We start from the raw sequence: 23,484 nt of genomic DNA on the forward strand, positions 1-23,484 counted from the left end.
CAGGAGAAATCACATGACACCACTACACTCCTATTTTCTCATATTTCCTAAGCCCTCACTGTGTTGGGACTTAGGTTGAGATTAATGGTAATACACATCCTGCTAGAGCCCTGCGCAGGACTGTTTTTGAATTGAATTCCACTCCTGCCTGCATCCACAGCATTTCTGACCATGCCTGCCTGCTCCCACAGAGATTGTGACCATGCCCACACCACACTGTTTTCTGTTAATATTTTGTGTGTTCCCATCCCACAAATAAATACATAGGTGATAATAAAATGAAAATAGAAATTTAACTTAAAGGGAGATGAATCTTGATTAAAATATACACATTGTACAAAACAGAAATAAAGACAGGTTTCTGTGCATAATGAGAAATAGGAAAATGAGTGTACGCTGTTTCTCGACAATAAGCCAAACAGGCTGATTAAATGTGCTGCCGCTTAACATGGTTAAATCAGCGATAGGCCTAAAGGAAATTTTGAAATAGAATGGGCAACCTCAAACATGAGTCGCAATTCAAACAGGCCAATGTGATTTGTGAATCTGAGGAGTACTGAGATTAAACAAATCATATACATCATAGCGGGTGGAAATGAAACTAACCCGGTTTTTGAACAGATTTATTGATAAATTATATTCCCAAACAAATAATTATTCTTTGCATGCATGATTAAGCAATGTACTAATTTATGGGTTCTATCAGACACCTGCAACATCCACCAATGTTTAACAGTTACAGACTAGGTCCAGAGTGTGACCCTCCTTCATGTCTTTAGTTTGAGGAGTTCTCCCAACCTCCTAGCACTCAATGGTTTCTATACCCATTTAGATTAGCCCGTACCATCAGATCTGTCCCTTTATCTGCTCCTGGCCGATTTAGGGCTTAAGGCTCAGTATCTAGCTGGAAGTTCATGATAAACCTCAAAGTACACACTGTACATCCAGTGCCCCAGAAGCAGAATACCTTCACTGTATGTTGAGCTCTCCTCAAATGAGAGGCCTTGGGACACCACCTCACCTTATCTCTTACTGGAAGCCCCTGGCCTTGCAGCTGGATGCATGTTTGAAGGCCTGTTGGGGTGCTCCTATGGAGAGAGTGACCTGTAACAGTTAATATGGCCTGCCTCTGAACAGTGTGGATTGTGTGTCAGTCCACTGTTACCTCTGGACCAGAACACTGCATGTTCTTCAGGAGAGTCTGCAAGGGCAGAATGTTACAGATCAGGAGGAGCACTCAGGCAGTTAACAGTTTATCTTCACCTGAGCTCTCCCCATGCAGGTTGGTAGTCTGTTCCAGGGGCACTTCCCCCCCCACACCCCCAGCCTGTGCACGAGGCCCGGCCACAAAGGGGACCTTTCACCTCCATGCAGCGCCCTCCAAAGGCAGACTACCAACCTGCATCGGTGACGTGGCTGCCTCCCCCGTGAGGAGAGGGTGAGTCTCTATAGACACAGAGCTTGTGGAGGGGGATGGAAGGACTGTTTGCTTGCGCATGTTCAGAAAGCACCTGTTTAAGATGTCTGACAGTGTGTGTTCCTAACTCCCCACAGCCCACTGCCCCTCAGGGGTTGGTGTCTTAACCAGGTTGGACAGCATTTCTTTCACAGCAGGACAGTGTTAAATGTTCTGGTTGAACGGCTGATAAGGTTATAATTTGAGTCTAAAGAGGGTGAAATGGTTTAAGTTGCACTTTCAGACGGCTAAGTATGTTCTTAATTCCTTTCGGGGTTCAGCGTCACCTATTTTGCAGTTGGTATATAGGTGATTACAGCATACAATTTTGTCACCGTAGTAGACACAGTACCTGAGACCTAACAGGTCATTTTCTTTGCACCTCCTGGCTCTCTGTCTCCCTACAGTCTACTACCGGAAGAAGAACCAGCTGCATGCAGCAAGAGCACGTCTGCAGAGTCCAGAGTACAAGCTGAGCAAGATTCGGACCTCCGCCATCATGACTGATTACAACCCCAACTACTGCTTCGCTGGCAAGGTGGCCTCACTGAGCGAGCTGAAGGAGGTCCCCCGCAGGAACATCACACTACTCAGGTATCTCACAGTAATGTCACACTACTCAGGTATCTCACTGTAATGTCACACTACTCAGGTATGTCACAGTAATGTCACACTACTCAGGTATGTCACTGTAATGTCACACTACTCAGGTATCTCACAGTAATGTCACACTACTCAGGTATGTCACAGTAATGTCACACTACTCAGGTATCTCACTGTAATGTCACATACTAGGTATTCACAGTAATGATCACACTACTCAGGTATGTCTGTATGCACCACTGCTCGTATGTCTCACGTAAGTCACTACTCAAGGATGTCACAGTAATGCACACTCTCAGGTATCCAACTAGTAATGTCCACTACTGACAGAGTTCACACATGATGTCACCTACTCACGGTAAGAGGTCTCACAGTAATGTCACACTACTCAGGTATGTCACAGTAATGTCACACTACTCAGGTATTCACTGTAATGTCACACTACTCAGGTATGTCACAGTAATGTCACACTACTCAGGTATGTCACTGTAATGTCACACTACTCAGGTATGTCACAGTAATGTCACACTACTCAGGTATCTCACTGTAATGTCACACTACTCAGGTATGTCACAGTAATGTCACACTACTCAGGTATGTCACTGTAATGTCACACTACTCAGGTATGTCACAGTAATGTCACACTACTCAGGTATGTCACTGTAATGTCACACTACTCAGGTATGTCACAGTAATGTCACACTACTCAGGTATGTCACAGTAATGTCACACTACTCAGGTATCTCACTGTAATGTCACACTACTCAGGTATGTCACAGTAATGTCACACTACTCAGGTATGTCACTGTAATGTCACACTACTCAGGTATGTCACTGTAATGTCACACTACTCAGGTATGTCACAGTAATGTCACACTACTCTGGTATGTCACAGTAATGTCACACTACTCAGGTATGTCACTGTAATGTCACACTACTCAGGTATGTCACAGTAATGTCACACTACTCAGGTATGTCACTGTAATGTCACACTACTCAGGTATCTCACAGTAATGTCACATTACTCAGGTATAGAAGAGAGAGTATATCCACACACTGTTTTTTTCTGCTCCCAATGTGATTTATTGGTACAACGTTTCGACCTCAAAGGTCTTCGTCAGGTACATTGACCAGAGCATGTGACTGGGTGGAGATATATATAGACCAGGATGTGGGCAGGTCCATAATAGGGCCATAGTCAAAAGAGAATAAATGTCAGCTGAACCATTAAAAAGTGACGTTGACATTCTAATTAGAAATCATAATATTCATAATACTGCAATAGGAACACCCTCTGCAACCATAATACATAAGTACATACTACACAGATGAATATTCATTCATCCTATATAAATTTTTATCAAAAAGTATGTAATTGATAGGTGTGTGCAGAGTAGATTGCACATCAAATAATATCACTTTACAGAGCCCTATGCAGCAGTACTCACCTTACTGAACTCACATGTCCAGAAATACAAGTGTAATTTAAAAATAACAAGGAAACATGCAGGTATATGGTACATAGTACAGATCACAAGAATACACTATGGTAGAAAAAGAATTATAAGAAAGGTTTGATGTCAAATTCTTCATTTGACAGCTTTGTGGGAGTGCAAATGTCACATGATTGCTTGTTCATAGTAATCTTCCCTACTCTGGTACTGGTTGCAGGGCCCTTGGTCATGGCGCATTTGGGGAAGTGTATGAAGGCCAAGTCCTTGGCATTGCTGGAGACAATTCAGCTCTGCAGGTTGCTATCAAGGTAAGTACATTCACATTGCATCTGTAGGGTTAAAGTTCAGCATGCTCATACTACATTCCCTGGGGTAAAGGTCAGTACATTCAATACAATACATTCACACAAATTGTATGGTATGACAAGTCAGGAGCATGGAAGGGACCACTCTACAAACTTAACTTAAACCTTTCAATAAGTCTTCCAATAAGTAATGGAATAGAATGTTTGTTGCCAAAAAGAGCTTTGCTAAAATCACAAAATAATGTTTGCGTGTGCCCCTTTTTGATTTCCTGACTGCCACAGAAGTTGAATACTAGTATTAGACTTGTAATATAACAATAGGATGTCTCATTTAAATCAGCTCCAGGCTGTCAAAACAACCTCTAATTGGGCACCAAAATAATCTAAGCAAGAAAGCACAGACATTCCTGGGGACTTTCATGACTCCACAGGGTATTTTTCTTTATTGTATATAAGTGCATCAGAGTTTTTTCCCTGGATAATGTTTTTCTGATGTGTTCATCTGTGCTCAGATTTCTATACATGATCTCTGCATCTCAGCTCTTGATTTAAAACCCTTTCTGTTTGACAGACTCTCCCTGAAATCTGCTCAGAGCAGGATGAGATGGACTTCCTGATGGAGGCCCTAATTATGAGGTACAGTTAACTGGAGCACACATGCTGCAACCAAACTCCTTAACAAAGCATAATTTTAACAGTAGCATGCCACCCAAACTCCTTAACAAAGCACCATTTTAACAGTAGCATGCAACCCAAACTCCTTAACAAAGCACCATTTTAACAGTAGCATGCAACCCAAACTCCTTAACAAAGCACCATTGTAACAGCAGCATGTAACCCAAACTCCTTAACAAAGCACCATTTTAACAGTAGCATGCCACCCAAACTCCTTAACAAAGCATAATTTTAACAGCAGCATGCAACCCAAACTCCTTAACAAAGCACCATTTTAACAGTAGCATGCAACCCAAACTCCTTAACAAAGCACCATTTTAACAGTAGCATGCAACCCAAACTCCTTAACAAAGCACCATTTTAACAGTAGCATGCAACCCAAACTCCTTAACAAAGCACCATTTTAACAGTAGCATGCAACCCAAACTCCTTAACAAAGCACCATTTCAACAGTAGCATGGCAGCACAATGGTGCCATGCAGCATCTAAGACAGGGAAAAAAAACCCTAAAACTAGTTTTCTGGTCATTATCCGTTCTTTAACTTCACACATTAGTATAACTGGTTTCTACAGTTGTGCTATCGTTTCATTGGCACCATATGATAATGTATCACGTTCAAAAAAATGGTAGTCATTTCCTGGCAAGGCATTGAAGTCATGATAAGAGGTGAAAAGTCCAGAAAGTAGAAGTCCGGCCATGTGTTTCTTCCACTCATGAACTCAGCAGCTGATTTCACTACCTCCTGGCTGAAGAATTGTGCTAATTAGCAAAACCATGTGATTGGAACAAAATACTGGGTAGGTCTGAACCTGGATTTTCCATCTTTGGTTATGATCCTCTGGATCTTCAGTGAGCTGCCAAGATAGTGCAAGCCCAGGTGAATAGAGCCAGGCAGAGTGGAGTCATGGTAGGTGTGGTCACAGTCTCCTGTATTCAGTAACATGCGTTTGTCTCCACAGTAAGTTCAGCCACCAGAACATAGTGCGGTGCATTGGGGTGAGCCTGCAGATCCTCCCCCGATTCATCCTGCTGGAGCTCATGACTGGAGGTGACCTGAAGAGCTTCCTCAGACAGAACCGCCCCAGAATCGTAAGTGCGTGTGCGTGTAAGTTTGTGTGTCTGCGTACACTTATGTGCATGTCATACTAATGGGGAGAGTTGATTGTGGGTTTAAAATCATAAAAGGGATTAACACAATGAACTGCAACCAATTTTTCAGGACTACAACACTGCATGGCACAGTTTGCAGATTATTATGCAGAGACCCTTGGGTAGCCTGTGCTTGATGCAGTACTGGATACTCTATAGACCGTAGGTAACTGGCAAGCCAAGATGGGCTGAATGGCCTCTTCCTGTCATTATATATTGCTATGCTCTAATGTGTATGTGTGTATGCACGCTGGTGTGTGGGTGTACATGAAGAGACATCACTGTTCTGCACATTCTCAGTTGTGTGCTGTTCCAGGGCCAGAGCTCCTCCCTCTCTATGCTGGACCTTCTGCACATGGCTCGGGACATCGCTCTTGGCTGCCGTTACCTGGAGGAGAACCACTTCATCCACAGGTCAGTCTGTTGCTAGTGTGCACCAGAGCAGCAGCTGATATGACTTAAAGGAGAATTGCACTTTATAACACTTCTGCTTCTCATGACTGATATTGTCCTTCTAATGAATGTCGCCCTTTATTTTTTGATTAGTTATTTCATTATGTTAATATTTTACGCTGTTTTGTTGTTTTCCTTTACAAATGCAGGAAGTAGACCCAAGCAGTTTAGTGTCGAACTCAAGGATGCATAGCATTGCGCGACTTCTGATGGGGGCGTACCTGCAGACAATAACATTAAGTTGGTCGTAGAAATAGTGTTGTAGTACTACTAGCTAGCAAAACCGAAAATGTCTGAGGACGAAATAAATGGATGGTGGCAACCTTATAACAACAGCCAGCAAGCTGTCTAACTGTTACCATAGACATTGTCATGGTTCTGTGTTTCTGTCTCTTTTTCCTTGTTGGGCCGCCAGATGGCAGCACTTCTGTTTTGTGTCCTGCTCGTTCCCCTGTTAATTGTATTATTGCTTTCAATTCGTTTATTATTGTTTCTGATTGTGTCTCGTTGTTCCCACCCTGTCCTGGTTTGATTGTTAATTGTGTCCTCCTGTGTCTTGTTGGTTTTCAGTCTATTTAAGTTCTTTGTCCCCTTGAGGTTGTTCCTTCTGTCATGTCATCTGTAGGACCCAGATGCGGAGTAGAAAAAAATACAGGAACTCAAAAGGAAAGTTTAAACAAAGACATTTACCACACAAAAAATGCACAACAAACAAAAGGCCACACAGGGCAACTCTATATTAAAAAAAAAAAACAGAAGAAAATCCAAAAATTCTAAAAAATAAAATAAAATAAAAAAACAGAACAGGCAGGGCAGACACAGACACAGACAGGCAGAAAAGCACAGGCAGAAACACAAAGGCAGAAAGACGTCAAGAAACTCAGGCAGGAAAACAACAGGCAGGTACATACGCAAAGAAACAAGGAACCAACATCCAAGTCAAGGGGACAAAGAACTTAAATAGACTGAAAACCAACAAGACACAGGAGGGCACAATTAATAATCAAACCAGGACAGGGTGGGAACAACGAGACACAATCAGAAACAATAATAAACTAACTGAAAGCAATAATTGGGATGGCAGGTATGCCATCCCGCCAAGTTACGCCTTGGCGGGGGCATGCCCCCATACCTATACAGCACCGAGAGTTTGGCACTTTTCAGGGTTCCCCACAGAAATAACCACAACAGCCACAGACACTCAGCCCTTAAAAACATTAAATTCTGTACATTCTGACCCCATTTCAACAGACAGAATTCATAAACAACTTCACATGTCCACACAATAAAGCCCCAAACTAAGGGGATTTTGCGTTTTCTCCTTCTTCTTCTTCTTCTTCTTCTTCTTCTTCTTCTTCTTCTTCTCATTCTTATTTTTCCTGCCGCCTATCCCACTAACAACATGTCTCCCCATTGGACATTTCACTAACACCAGCCAAATCTGCCCTACACGACCCAATCAAAAACGCGCATACACACGCAAAATACCCATACATTTGTATTCTGAAACATTTCCCGTTTAAACAGCTAGTCCACCTGTGGCCTAGTGGGTAAGGTTACAGTCTTGGGAACATGGGGTCGGAGGTTCAAGCCCAGCTTAGAACACATTTCTTTAACCTGCTTCAACCCTCACTAATAATTGTCTACTAGCCTACTTATCAATTATTGCTTTTGCACCATATTTACCCGCCGTTCACCGTTCAGTTATTAACCGGCTACAATATTGCTAAGCCACATGGATTCAACGGAGCTCTTCTGTGCTTACTGGCCTGTGTTCTTTAAAACCACCGGCAGGTTTGCTAATGATATTTCACGCATTGCATAGCTATGGCATTAGCTAACGAAGTCACGGCAAATGTATTCCTTTCATTAAAAAGTTACACCAGTTCACCACTGTGCCATTTCTATTAACTATATTTCTTCACTTGGCTACCGTACAAAACTTTCATATAAGCAAACGCCACGCTTCTATTTCTACATTCATGTTACCTCGCTCTGTTCTCTATCTATAGCCACATACGCTACAAACAATTACTACTTGTGTACATTCTGCAACTCCGCAATTTGAACAGCTAATCCATCCGTGGCCTAGTGGGTAAGGTTACAGGCTTGATAACACTGGGTCGTATGTTCAAGCCCAGCTTGAAACACGTTTCTTTAACCTGCTTCGATCCTCACTAATAATTGTCTACTACTTCTTAATTATTGCTTTTGCACCATTTCTACCCGCCGTTGACCGTTCAGTTATTAACCGGCTACAATATTGCTAAGATATATGCATTATGACTTACCGTCTGTACGTTGGGTTATTGACCGGCTACAATATTGCTAAGCCACATGGATTCAACGGGAGCTCTTCTGTGCTTACTGTTCTGTGTTCTTTAAAACCACCGGCAGGTTTGCTAATGATATTTCACGCATTGCATAGCTATGGCATTAGCTAACGAAGTCACACACTGGTAAACCTCACTCACTCACGGCCACCCATATGCATTTCATGACGCAAATGTATTACTTTTATTTAAAAGTTACACCAGTTCACCACTGTGCCATTTCTACTAACTATATTTCTTCACTTGGCTACCGTACAAAACCTTAATATCAGCAAACGCCACGTTTCTACATTCCTGTTACCTCGCCCTGTTCTCTATCTACCCACATACGCTACAAACAATTAGTACTTATGTACATTCCGCAACTCCGCAGGTTGAACAGCTAATCCGTCTGTGGCCTAGTGGGTAAGGTTACAGGCTTGGGAACACTGGGTCGTATGTTCAAGCCCAGCTTGGAACCCGTTTCTTTAACTTGCTTCGACCCTCACTAATAATTGTCTACTACTTCTTAATTATTGCTTTTGCACCATATCTACCCGCCGTTCACCGTTCAGTTATTAACCGGCTACAATATTGCTAAGATATATGCATTATGACTTACCGTCTGTACGTTCAGTTATTGACCGGCTACAATATTGCTAAGCCATATGGATTCAACTGAAGCTCTTCTGTGCTTACTGGCTTGTGTTCTTCTTTAAAACTACCGGCAGGTTCGCTAATGATATTTCACGCATTGCATAGCTATGGCATTAGCTAACGAAGTCACAGACTGGTAAACCTCACTCACTCACGGCCACCCATATGCATTTCATGACGCAAATGTATTCCTTTTATTTAAAAGTTACACCGGTTCACCACTGTGCCATTTCTACTAACTATATTTCTTCACTTGGCTACTGTACAAAACCTTAATATCAGCAAACGCCACGTTTCTACATCCATGTTATCTCGCCCTGTTCTCTATCTAGCCACATAGGCTACACACAATTACTACGTATGTACGTTCTGCAACTCCGCATTAAAACATTACATTTAAAATCATGATTCACTCATAAGTATAACTACTAGCACTGAACATGAGAAAAACACATTCGTGCAATAGATTACATTACAGGTAAATAATGTGTGCAATGTTATTTGACCCTCCACTTCAACAACCAATGTTCAATACCGACTGTTATATATACCATTTGATAAGGAATATAAGCTCGCTCATGGTCACTCCATTTACTTCGCACTATACTCCGTGATCATGTCAACCTTCACCTACATGCCCATTCTGCTAAAAACATATTGTTTCAACTACGGAATTTCGTAATTTCATTTTAATTTCTCCCACACTGTTGTTATTCTCTCATATGCAAAGCCTGCTGGGACATATGCGTCTGCTCCTATTCTCCACTATCATGTTTTCCGGTTCTAGTTTAGCAAAACGGCGAAGAGGATTCCTACCTGCAGATTAGCCTATCAAAATGCCTTATAAACCTTACAAACACTAAAAGTGCATCTCCACGAAATAACAGACAATGGAGCAGGACAGAAGGATAAACCTTACAAACACTAATAGTGCATCTCCACGAAATAACAGACAACGGAGCAGGACAGAAGGCTACACAAGTTGCGACCTAGGGAGTTATAATTCTACGGGCGTGTTGATTATTTTGTCAGTCAAGGCTCGTTGGATGGACGTCAAATCCGTGAGTACATACCATATTCCATCTGCGTTTCTGATGCGTTTACGCTTACGCCATTGCATCCTTTCTCACAGACACTGTTTTACATATATAGCAAACCGAAACTGCTGAACGGTACACGCTCATCAGACTGTACAGATTCACACAACGATAGCCATCCACAACCGTTTCTTGCAGGGTCGCATTTCTCACTCTCATAATAAAACGCTTTGCAAAAAGAACTGATATCTCATAAAAAACACGTTTTCAACGTACAAAAATGCCAAGTTACTAAAAAGTATTGATATCAAAATGACGCCAAGTTACGATACTACAAACAATATAGGCTATCTTGCCTCACCGAAATGACATAAGATGTATCTCAAAGCAATGCTACCCAATATTTCCTCAGTTCTTTCAAGTCTGAATTTGAGTACATGTGCAAGTTATTGTATATTTGCTACGTACAATAAATACTGCATGTAAAACACATATTGTACATACATACATAGAGAACTTCTTTATCCGCATGGGGACATTTCCCTGGCAGCATCTTACATTCACATTCACGAACACACTTGTACCAAGAAACATACTATCATTCACGCAACAGAAAGCCTGGGCAGCGAAATACATAGGCCTACATACCAATACAAATTGGACATACACACACCTATTCAATCAATCTTGACTGTGAGAGAGCCATCCACACATATATTTGGCCTGTTCATGTAGTGCATGCTTATACACAGGGCCAAGTGACTTGAAAGAACTGAGGAAATATTGGGTAGCATTGCTTTGAGATACATCTTATGTCATTTCGGTGAGGCAAGATAGCCTATATTGTTTGTAGTATCGTAACTTGGCGTCATTTTGATATCAATACTTTTTAGTAACTTGGCATTTTTGTACGTTGAAAACGTGTTTTTTATGAGATACAATTAACAGGGGAACGAGCAGGACACAAAACAGAAGTGCCGCCATCTGGCGGCCCAACAAGGAAAAACAGAGACAGAAACACAGAACCATGACAGACATCCTATGTATCACAGACAGACGCGATAGCATTTGCCAGCCCGCTTAGTACCTACCTCGAGTGGTTCGACCAACGATGGGAAAACGGTGGGTACAGCTCCAGGCTTCAGACGGTCGCCTTGGTAGTCGGTGGCTTCAAGTGGTCGCTGCATTAGTCCTCGTTTGCGAACTTCTTCGGCTGTTATGTTGGGGTGTCTGATTACATCCAGCCATGTCTGGCACAAAGTTGCATCGCGTGGAAAACTGAAAATGTGCTTTCAAGGCAAGGTTAACGGGGGCATTATAACAACCTGGTACAACGCACCTCATTATTACACCAATATCGCATCAAACAAAAGAATGTTAGTTTGTTCAGTTTCAACGCCAAGTTAACGGAATGTTTTGCTTCGCTTCTTCTCGATTTTGCCGCAAAACGAAATTGAAGAAGAAAAAACCCGTACTACTATGTGGACTTGCGCTAAAAAAAATAGGTCTTTCTTTCTAATGTTAGACATTTAAAATGAAATAAATAATCGAAAAATGAAGGATGACACATTCATTAGAAGGACAATATCAGTCGTGAGAAGCAGCAGTGTTATAAAGTGCAATTCCCCTTTAATAGCAGACCTCATAGGATCTGGTCCCTGACAGGCTAATGTATATTCCACTCACAATGGTGGATTTGACACTGCATTGCTAGGAAAAACAGGCCTCATTTATCATGTAATGATCATGCAATGAAATATGATCATAAAGTGTATACGAATACATTTTACAGAAAGTATGTGAATTTTCCATGTGAAAATCCAGTTTTTAAATCATTCACTTATAGGTCAGACCACCACAACACTGAATGAATTGTTTGAGTATGAAGATGGTTTGTGACATATATAAATATTAATTTATTGACTGTTCTTTTGTTCTGTGAAACATACTGTTCTTGGTCGCATTATAATGTACATATTTAGGAGTCTACTGTTATCTACTATTACATTGCATTTATTTTTATGTGCATGATATAATTTGGATTATTCCAGTCCAGCAGGTGTTTGAGAATACATAGAAACAGTAAGCTGTGGGGGATGTGCTTTTGTTTTTCATAAAAGTTTGAACAAGACAGCATTTTGTGTGTTGCAATCACTTCTACACTTCCCCCCATTTCAGCGGTACAATGTATTCACCATAGCAATGAATTGTTGCCAAGCCAAAGTTTTAGCAGGGCATGATACCCAACTAACTTTTGGAAAATACTGTTGTATCACAGCATGTGGTCTACATCACATATAAACAAGTACAAATAGGCTATGCACCTTTTTTAAATGATGTGCATGTAACTGAATAATTTTTATTTCCAATACAGAATTGTATTTTTATGGGTTGAAGAAGTTTGAGAGTTGTCTCTCTTTGATGATCTAGCTCACAGTCTTCTTAGAAATCTGAAAAGGATATATTTTTAGTAATTCTTTCCACCCTACCCTACTTGATGCTGATGCTGTTTTTTGTCAAGTTGATTTTGTGTGGGTGCTCTTGTGGGAGCAATTAATAAATGCTCTTACAAGGACTGTGTAAGTGTAATGTATATTTCAAAGCATGTGTTCAAGCTTGTTATTAAGATTAAAAAAAGTCTAATTTATCATCCTACATTATGTACATAATTATATGGACAATTTCCTCCTTACCCAAGTGTGTTGATACATACAACTGTGATAATTACTGACCAATATATATATAATCAGTAATTGTGCCCAATGTGCTATTTACATTTTTTAAATGGTAATTATAACTCCTTGCATCTTGTTCACTAGATCCTTGTCAGTATAACAGTCCTCTTATATGTCAAACAGTATTACCTGAGAAACCATGGCATTTCATATTACATATCAGTGACATGTAACTATTCAGTTTTGTGTCCCTAATTCTGGAATAAGTGCCAGACAAAGCGACATGATCCCCTTCCATTTCACAAGTGTGTGTAATATGTGTGGAGAGCCCAGGAAGTTATACAGTACAACAAGCCTAGAGGAAGAAGAGGGAGCAAATCAGGAGGGAGTCAGTAATAGCAGCTGTTTGTCCGCTGTAGGGACATTGCTGCTCGCAACTGCCTCCTCACCTGCCCTGGGCCTGGAAGAGTGGCAAAGATCGGAGACTTTGGGATGGCTCGTGATATATACAGGTACATCATACCACCCTATAGAATGGTCTGCTGCACTGTGCTTGTCTTAACAGTGTAACACGCCGGTTTCCAATGACACCATTGCCTTCTGGGGTCAGCTGGTTAGAGCTCATTCATCTGTGTGGGACATGGGTCTTTTGGCATAGCAGGCCTTGTGTCAGGCAAAAAGTTCAGACAGAAGGGTTCTCCGTTTCACTGTTTCTGATCTGGCCCATTTCCATAGCAACATACTCTGTCCACACCTGAGATATGGCTTTAGTTTAGTTCAGAAAACCACTATTCTGTTGTGAAAAAGTGCTATGTGTTGTGTACACATATCTGCTTAACTAGTCTAAGGCCTTTGTGCCAAAATGGCTTGGAAGCTGAGGCATTACAATAATGGTATAAAATGTAGTGTACTACCTGTAAACAATTATGCCTTATGAACATTAATCTCTTTTCTTTCTTATTGCCAATCCACTAAAGCAAGCATTTAAGAAATGATGAAAAGTTCAAAAGACTATCAATATTACACAAATGGGAATGACTTGTAACTATTGCTACATACAGCATAAAACAAATGGCCACATCAAATTCAAATAGTTCACAAAAGAAGCCAAGGATGGCAGGTCACTGAAAAGGATTGCCAGCACAGAGAATATGAATGTTCTAATTAGGATGTAATAATCACTGATTTGATTATTGGTTCATTTAAACTTTAATTAAACTCAAAAAGATGTATAGCTACAAAACAACAGCACACTCTCTATTTACTAAAATAAGTCAAAACAGTAATTAAGTAAAGTTTGTAATTATTTAACGATTAGTAATAATTCCAATCAACAAAGGATTCAAATTCCTCAAATTTTGGTATTTTCACACATCTTTTAGTTATGAACATTTTATAGTTCCAAACATCAATTCTCAATGTGTTTATATCTTAGAATATACTTTTTTCTCTATAATTTGTAATCACCAGTTGTGCTTCTTGAGTTACTGCTGTACATCTGAAGGCATTGCATTGCTCAGATACACTAGCCTGTGAGCCAGTGACTAGTTTTGACCCTAAAGGTAACACAGGAGAGAACTACCACCTATTCGACGAGCGGAGTATCTTTCACTGAGGCCAGCTGCAAGCACCTGCTATATGACTGGGAGGAAATAATGAAGCAGTAAACTGAGGAATCTTGACTGACCAGCCCTGTCTTCATAGGACCAGTCCAGTTTTGTCTAGCAACATTGGAGTGCCAGTCATAGTCATCTCAAGCAGCTGGATAGCAGAGATTGCGATGCTTGTGGGGCAAGTAGAATCAGAAGCGAAACTGTGTTTTTCCACAGTGAGTTGTATATCTCTTTCCCCTGCCTACCCATCTCCGCAGGGCAAGTTATTACCGGAAGGGAGGGCGTGCCATGCTGCCAGTCAAGTGGATGCCACCAGAGGCCTTCTTGGAGGGTATTTTCACCTGCAAGACTGACACCTGGTAATGTCCACTTCACTTTTCACTTAGTACAAATTCAGAACATGCACACACCTATAGTCAGAACGTACTCGCGCCTGTTCTCATAACATACTCACACCTGTACGGTGCTTCTGTCATGTGCTTTTACTGGACATTAACTGGAAAAGTTCCAGAGTGAATTGACAAGCTGTGCTCCTTCATCCTTCATTTAATCTAATGACATAATGATATTTATTTGTAAAACTATACAAGACATTGACATTGGATTTCCTCATATTTAGCAAGCAAGGAATTTTGCTTCTCTCCTGCAATTGATCTGATAATTTGAATACACCATGGTGACAGCATTTTAAACCCAAGAATTTCAGATGGTGTAGTGATTACTTTTTTGTGACCGATAAACACGAGTGTAGTTTTTGTATTACCCAGTTGCACATTTCCACTCTGACAATCTGAGCTCCCAATGAAAAATAATGAGGAATCACTTCGCCGAAGCTGCCTTTGCTTTGCCTGCCACTGCAGGTTATTCAATGCTTTGCAACTCCAGACTGTTTTCTGTCTTCCGTGGATTGTCTGGTGTGCAGTTGTTGATTGTATTTTGCTTCCCTCTGTAGGTCATTTGGGGTACTACTTTGGGAGATATTTTCATTGGGCTACATGCCATACCCATGCAAGACCAACCAGGAAGTGCTGGAGTTTGTGACTAGTGGAGGCAGAATGGACCCACCAAAGAGCTGCCCAGGGCCTGTGTGAGTTACCTTGACTGGAACACTGTTACTATAGTAACAATAGCAGGAGCTGTTCTGGGCCTATATGAGTTACCCTGAATGGAACACTGTTACTATAGTAACAACAGCAAGAGCTGCTCTGGGCCTGTGCAAGTTGCCCTGAATGGGACACTGCTACTATAGTAACACTAGCAAGAGCTGCTCAAGGCCTGTGCAAGATACCCTGACTAAACCACTGTTGCCATAGCAACAATAGCAATAGCTGCTTGGAATTATAAAATATTGCTGGCATTTTTTCAGGCACCAAAATTAAAAATCATTCCTGCCTGGACACTTGTTCGGAAGCCTTTGTGGTCTTTTTCACTGTGGCATCACACACTGCCCAGCCTCACAGTGAAGCCTGCTCACGTTGACCTGCTCACGGAGCCACACCCCCAGTTTGCTGCTGGCCCTGGTCCTTAGGGTTGAATGCCAACATTTCAGTAATTTCATGAAATTGTGTCATCACGGTGGCGAAGTGAGACTTAAAAGTCAAAACAACTGCTATAAAGTTTATTTTAGGAGATATTTAATTTGCTTGTCAAACTACAAGAGATGCTTTTAACTAGAAAACTAATTATGGTTAGTTCTCAGATGATCCTGCCATTTTATTAGATATGCCTCACTGCCCCCCATGTTAAGTACTTTCAGACCTGTGTTTGGCAGCAGCCTTCAGCTTTGTGGGATTTCCCTTCTTCCCAGTCCAAACCACCGTTTGCTTCTCTGTTTCCATGGTAGGTATCGCATCATGACCCAGTGCTGGCAGCATTGTCCAGAGCATCGACCCAACTTCTCCACTATCCTGGAAAGAATTAACTACTGCACTCAGGTACAGTCTGGAGGAACAGTGCCTCTCTGTGCTTCGCTTGGAATCGGCCTTATTTCCAAAAAAAATATTAGCTATAGTTGTATAAGCAAACACAGAACTAGTGGCCAAAAGAACGTAAAGGCATTTCAGCCTTCTTGAAGTCTGTGCTGCTGATGGCTACTCCTGAGTGCAAGGCTGACATTACTTACTTAAGTGTTACAAGTTTTCGATCGAAAAATATTGTACTCCATAAGTGCCTGGAACCAAAATATCTGCCAATTTTCCAACCATACAACAGCTTTGTAAAGTCTTTCATGTGCAATTACAATTACAAACTAAAAATGTCAGAAAAGAATTATATAAGACTCCACTGAAAACAGCATTAATCAATGAAAAATGTGACAAAATAGGCTTGCAAATGCACAATTTGGATTACTTACCTCCTATTCTTCTTTTAAATAATTAAATATTTGACCATATGGCCAATCTGATATGTTTTCCCACCTTATATTTGCATTTAATTACATTTTCCATGAAAATGATTTTTCTGAAGATTTCTGTAAATTTCTGTAGCTGTTCAGATTATGTATGAATTATTGATGCTCTCATGCTACCCCTGTCTGTCTCTCTGTTCTAGGACCCTGATGTCATCACCACACCCCTGCCTGTGGAATATGGCCCAGTGGTGGAGGAGGAGGGGCTCACAGTGACCCGGCCTGAGGGGTCAGGGACCCCGCTGCTCATGGCCCCGTCTCTGTCCCCGGAGATGCCCCCTCAGCCTGCCAGCCCTGTTGCTGTCCCTGAAGTGCACAGACCCCACCTGCAGCCCCCCCAGGAGTGTGCCACTCACAGGGAGGCTCCGGAGACCGCCTGGGCAGAAGCCGCCCCGCCCCCAGTGCCGTGTCCTGGGCCGCGGCTCAGCCCGGATCCCCCGCCCTGCCCCACGGCCCCACCCACCTCCAGCAGCCAGAAGCTGAAGAACAAGACCAAAAACCTGTGGAACCCCACCTACGGATCATGGATGCTGGAGAGTTTTGGGCGGGCCAAGAAACCGCTGTCCCACACGCAGTCCATGCCCCTGTCCGGTACCCCGTCAGCCTCAGCCGTCCCGGATCACGAAGGCTTTGGATCGGATGGTAGCAGCAGCTCCCCACCCCTCAGCTCCCCGGCCTGCCCGGGTGTGCTTTCTGCCCCCCTCCCCTGCGGTCCTCAGGGTCCACCCAGCCTGTTGACTCGCAAGGGGCCCCCAGAGGTCTTGGGGGGACCCAATGCTGGGTTAGACCTGGCAAAGCTTCACAGCTTCCCCTGCGGTAACGTCAACTACGCCTACGACGAGCACAGCTATGAGGCCGAGAGCCTGCCCCTGCCGGCCAAGGTCCCGGAGCCCAGCGCTAGTTCTGTCCCGTCCACCTCGGGGGCTGGCCTGGGTGCCAGGGCCACCGGCTTCTCCAAGCCGCTGGTGAAACGGCACGCCAGCTACGGTCACGAGGACGTCAAGCGGCACTGCCGGCTGGAGAAACCTTGCCGCGATCGGGATTCGGGCTTCTCTCTCTCTGAGGACCTGAGCGTCACACCCATCTAGCACAGTGAAAACGCACTGAAGAACGCAGGGAGAGCACCACTGGAACCACTCCACACCTCAGAAACGCTTGAACAGGGGAAAGCAGACATTTCTACCTAACAAATGTTTCTGTATTTTATCTGTCCTTACTTGTTTCTTTTGTTCTCATAGCATAATCCCTTCATTGTTTACTTTTTGTAGTACTTTTTAAGAAAGCTGAGACTGGACCTTCATCTCCAGCCACTTCAGCATCAGAAGAGTGACAGACCACAAGAGAATTCAGAGTTCAGTCAGCCAGTAATGCATACTTTTGTAGTTTATGCTATGTTCTTTATTTGTTTCTATGCCAAGATAGTGGTCAGACTGCTGCCAGGTTACAATAAGTACAGCCATGCCAAGTTCTGGCTACCAGCACTGAACTGCGACCCAAGAAATGCAACACAATTGACACACGACCCTGCACACCCAGAAATGCTTTCATCAGCTCAGGGCTATCAGAGCTGCCTGGCTTTGATAGAAACTCTTGTATCAGCTGTATGAGAGCTCCATCCAGTCAGCACATTCATTCTCATTGCTGTGAGAAACACTAAGTCAGAAATAAAAGTCTGATGTACTTTGTTCACTGCAGTTGCCTGGCTCAAAATGGGGCTCTTTATTTGGTTTTGTTTGATTTTGGTTCTTTAATTTGGATTGTTTGAGTTGCTTTTGGGTAAAGATGACCATGTTTACACTTTGTAAATAGTGGGCAGGATATGGTCAGGATTTACTCAGGGATGACAGACCTGAGGCAAATGATATATTTTGTTTAGGAAAATCTATTGCATAATGTATTTACATCTACTAGGAAATATATTTATGTATCATAGTAGTAATTTTAACACAAGGAAACACTGAATTGTCAAATTGGTAATTATTAAGAAAAACATTGCTTATACTGTATATTATATTTGAACTTTATTGTATTGCTTTTACGCCGTTAAGAGTTACAGAATACCTACAGTTCTTTTTGCCAACTCTAATTCAGCAGTTATAAGTGCCATGGTAGCTGAAAACTATAAAAATGTCTCAAATAAGTTGCAAGTTTGTTTCCCCTGTGTATACACTAAACTGATTACTTAACTGTTGAAGATTGGGAAGGTACTGACATTCCCAATCTTCAAAAGTTCTCCCAGTTTGAGGGCCCAAAGTGGCCTGGGAATGGGCATGGCACTCCACCCTATCCACTGAATATATATATATATCCATTTTACTGCATGGCAAACAGTACTTCATTAAATATTATTTTAATTAGACGCCTCCATAAGCAAATATGCTTCCACAGTCACGAAGGCCGCAAGCAGTTAGTGACATTTGCAGTTCTTGTGTCAATTTGTGCTCATGCAAAATGGACACTGCTGTTAATGCGATCACATGTTCCTAGAAGGAAGTTTCAATGAAATATGTCATAATTTGTTGAAATAGTTAATAGCCTTAGGAAAGTTTAGAAAATATTTACGTATAGAAATATTAATTTTCATTTTATATTTTTCTCATGTTTTCTTTTTCATCCTGTTGTATAAGGCCTCAATATGTGAATGATAATATAGCCAGATGGTGCCAGCTCTGCCCCATTAAGAAGCAGTCCCTGGTGCAGTCAATGCCCATTAAGTGGTGTATTTCTGTGGATACATCTAAAAAGGCATTAAAAACCATTAACTTGTATTGGGTAAAACTAATGATAATGAAATGTATCCATGTAATGTAGCAGATGCAAGGGTACATTCAAAAACTCCATTTTGAAATAAGATGCTTTCTGATACAACCACTATTCATTTCTGAACCCAGCTGTAATAGGTCCAGATACTTTAACAAGAGTCTTTCAGCCCTATTAGACTGAATGCCCAGACTCGGCACTCTGAAATGATAATATGTCTATGCATACACTGAGAATACATATTTGTCCAGTCATGTGATTCACATTAACTCAGTACTTTGTGGACCTGTGAATCTCTTCTAGAATGTGTTGCATTGCTCTTAAAACTTGGTCCCTTGTATTTCGGCACTTTGGTCCTACATTACTAGAGAATATGAATTTTGTTTTGTGAAAAATTAGTTTTTCACTCTCTTCAGGATATAATTCATACAAATTCTCCAAGTTAATTTAACAAAAGTTCAAATCAGTAACTGGACCTCATTTTCTAGAATTCTTCAGATGGGACTGTCAATATATGTAGCGGTTCTATAGTTTTATAATAGTATTTATATTTTATATTTGTGTTTTCCAAACGGTTTATGTAGATGATCACTGCCATTTGTTCTGTGATACCACTACTACAGGAATGAAGAGTATGATTCTGCAGTGCCTATAAGAAATCAGGAGAGGGCAGCACGCACATTTAAAATACACTGTAGTAATGCACTGTTTCAGTTGATTACCTGACTATTTTATTTTCAGATAAACAAAGAGTTTATTTGCTTTCTTATTCTTTTTTTTTTTTTAAAGAAATTTGTCATGTATTATGCTTTATGTTTTGATGTTTTTTAACAGTATAATGGAGTGATAATTTGTACCTTATTAAAATAGAAATGTAAATTTTTTAATTTTACTGTATTTAAGATTCCATTTACTGTAGGGTCTGTGTTACAGCTTCCATCAACCAGTGGGTCCCTAAATTTTCCATCTTAAATCTCCCTGAAATTACCACTCTTTAGCTGAGGGTCTCAATAAATTGTAATCCACTAGACCCCAGCTGTTTAACACATTTGAAAATAGTAATGTCAATGTGTACAATGGAGTTATATAAGACGTATCTATTTAATACAATTTAAATTGGTCATTGTTTTCTAGCAATGTTACTAAGGATGAGTTGAGATTGTTTATCTTAATTTGTAAAATGTGTGATTTATAAAATATTGAAATATTTCAGATTCTTCAAATGGGAAATATGGTTGACATTTACCTGAAGACCCCCTGAGACTCTCTCCAGTCTCTAGGGTTCCCCTATGATAGATGACCACTGTCGTGGAAATTTGCTTATGGCGGTTAGTGTGACATGGTATTGACACCTGACACATGCAATATAGCATGCATAGCATAGAAACAACATGTAAATAATGGAAAATAACATAAAAAATTGTCAACATAGTCAGAAGCTGTAGGATTGTGTTTTTTAGAAAGCATAATTCCTTTAGTTTCTGTGTGACCCCTTCAACCGTCTGTGCCACCCACAAATGGAATGAGAGCAGGTGTTTGTAAAATTGTTCCTGTGGCAAGCTATTGAGACCAAGCCCCTTTGTCTAGTTTACTGAGGAGCTGTTTTATTGTTTGTTTAGTCAAATGCAGTCAGGGCCGGCCCGAGGCATAAGCGAACTAAGCGGCTGCTTAGGGCCTCCGTGGCCACCAGGGGGCCTCCATGCGGAATTCATGCCCTATCGCAAAACTATCGGTAGTAATTTAAAAATGGAACGACAACGGAGTATTTCATAACAATATAATGTGAGACGGATTTTACAATGCAAAACCCCCTCCCCCCGGTCGACAAGATTGCTTAGAGCCCAAAATCCTCAGACCAGCAGTGAATGCAGTGTCTGTGCGGTGAAAGAATTTTCACTGAATGTATTTTTCCCCCCTTGCCTGGCTTGTGTGCTCCTCTTTAAATCCATGCAATTATATTTTATTATATATAATGGTTTGTGTACTTGATTAGACTCAAATGGCTTTTTTCCCTTTTTGTAACTATTTTTATAATATTCTTAAAAGTTGATAGTGAATTTGAATCAAACTCAATGAGAAGGAATGTTTTGTACCTGTGTAAAATAGAAATGGTCTATACTCCATGCAATTTTAAATACAACTGTACTCATATTTGCAGCAAAAATAAATGATGTCCTTCTCTTTTGTGTGGTTGTTTATCTTTCTAAGCAGATTTGCAATTAATTGATCTTTGAGTGATAAAACACTTGTAAGACAGCCACCAGGACAGGTGCTTCCAAAGGCTTTCCACACTTCCTTTGCACGTGAGGATGGTTCATTATTTTAATGTGTCCAACATGGGATTGATGATTTGTGTGAACTTTTTGCCTTAATGTACAATCTAATTTTTTTTCTCTTTTTTTGCCAAATTCCCTGTACTGAAAAATTAGTAAAACCAGAACTTTGATTGTTTCTACCAGGAACCTAACAAATGTAGGGTACTGTGTTCAGAAATGTCATAATTAAAAATAAATAATTAAAAAAACATTAATTATAAGCGTATTTAAATTGGTCTTGTCTTACTTTTCTTTATTTTTCAATAAGGATATCTGTGGAAGGATTTGTTGATACAAATGAATATTGTTTTGAACCATGCATAACAATTCCAAGCCAATATTCATGATATAGAATGGTTTCTCATTCCATATTTTTCACAGTATAAGTAAATATGATCTTTAAAAAAAATTATATGTAGAGCCAAAATTTCTTCCTGTGAATATTTTATTTTAATGATTTTTATGATTATTTAGTTTTAGATTGCTGTGTCAATACACTGCTGTTTGAGTCTATACAATATTGTTGTATTTGCTTGTTTGTAGACTGCTACATGCTGTCATCCCTTTTATGACAACCCCCACAAAGCCAGGTTACTTTTTTGAAGCAGTGATAAATCTTAAAATGATTTTGCAAAAATGAAGGCAATGCATTGTTTAATAATTGAAGTACATGAGTAAGTATATAGGCAATAAGATACACTGTACAGTATGTGTTTACATGGGCACAGTTAAAACCTATGTTTCCATAGTGTTTTACAAAACATGTCAACTTTATATTTCATTTTGGGGCATTGTATTTTCATTACTTTAAAATACAGGACATTGTTGTGTTTTATTGAGACACATTGTAAGGAAATACACACATATTTTCCAAAGGAAAGGCAAATGGGTGACCGCTGATATTTTGTCCATTTGCAAGTGAATGGACGCCTTCCTCTGCCTTATTCTGCTTCCTAATATGGAAGCACAAATTGTCCCTCTCAAGTCACTGCTGTGCCACCCATACCCACGCAAGGACCACAGCACTTTATGCATGTGCCACCACTGATCCAATCCCCTGCCAGCCAATCAGGGCTTGCACTGAAGGGAGAAGACACGCATCTCTCACTGACAACAACCAATAGTCTGTGGGATCTGGAATGCCATTAAGAGATGCCTGGCCGAGTCACCTTACCCTTGCCCCAGAATATAGGTAGTCTGTCATTTTCAAAAATATTTATAACCTGCATCTGTTATAAGCTTTGAGCATACATCAGTTTAGACGCACATCTCTGTATAATTAGACAAAATAGGAAAATCATAATCAAGTCTATGGTTGCATATGCAGTTTTCTTGGCCCTGAAGTGAAATTGAGCCCTTAGTGTTAAACATTGTAAACATTAGGAAATTTCTTCAAAGATATTGAGTGCTATTTAACTGGCCTATAAGGTAAAGCAAAGCAAAGGGATACATTTGGACTATTCTGAAAAGTGGTCGCTGATCATCTGCAGTTCATGTCATAACTTTCTCACATTCATGACTCTCACAGCAGGACTTGTGAATAAGCCTTACTGGCAAGAACTGTGGCAGACATTTTGTTGTGACTTCACAGCAAAGAAAAAACACAGTCTCT

General features: G+C 40.9%; 1 protein-coding gene across 1 annotated transcript in view; it reads left to right on the forward strand.

The window, feature by feature from the left end:
- ltk (leukocyte receptor tyrosine kinase) overlaps positions 1-22,098 on the forward strand; it is a 47,663-nt gene extending 25,565 nt beyond the window's left edge. Inside the window, exons 18-28 of the mRNA XM_064332111.1 lie at positions 1,864-2,050; positions 3,731-3,821; positions 4,390-4,454; positions 5,454-5,583; positions 5,960-6,057; positions 13,197-13,289; positions 14,648-14,749; positions 15,343-15,477; positions 16,234-16,324; positions 16,941-18,691; positions 18,734-22,098. Of these exons, the coding sequence (XP_064188181.1) occupies positions 1,864-2,050; positions 3,731-3,821; positions 4,390-4,454; positions 5,454-5,583; positions 5,960-6,057; positions 13,197-13,289; positions 14,648-14,749; positions 15,343-15,477; positions 16,234-16,324; positions 16,941-17,885 (1,937 nt within the window). The 3' untranslated portion in view covers positions 17,886-18,691; positions 18,734-22,098. The remainder of the gene's footprint in view (positions 1-1,863; positions 2,051-3,730; positions 3,822-4,389; positions 4,455-5,453; positions 5,584-5,959; positions 6,058-13,196; positions 13,290-14,647; positions 14,750-15,342; positions 15,478-16,233; positions 16,325-16,940; positions 18,692-18,733) is intronic.
- Positions 22,099-23,484: the final 1,386 nt, after the last annotated feature.

This window comes from Anguilla rostrata, chromosome 1 (genome assembly GCF_018555375.3).
Source record: "Anguilla rostrata isolate EN2019 chromosome 1, ASM1855537v3, whole genome shotgun sequence".
NCBI lineage: Eukaryota > Metazoa > Chordata > Actinopteri > Anguilliformes > Anguillidae > Anguilla > Anguilla rostrata.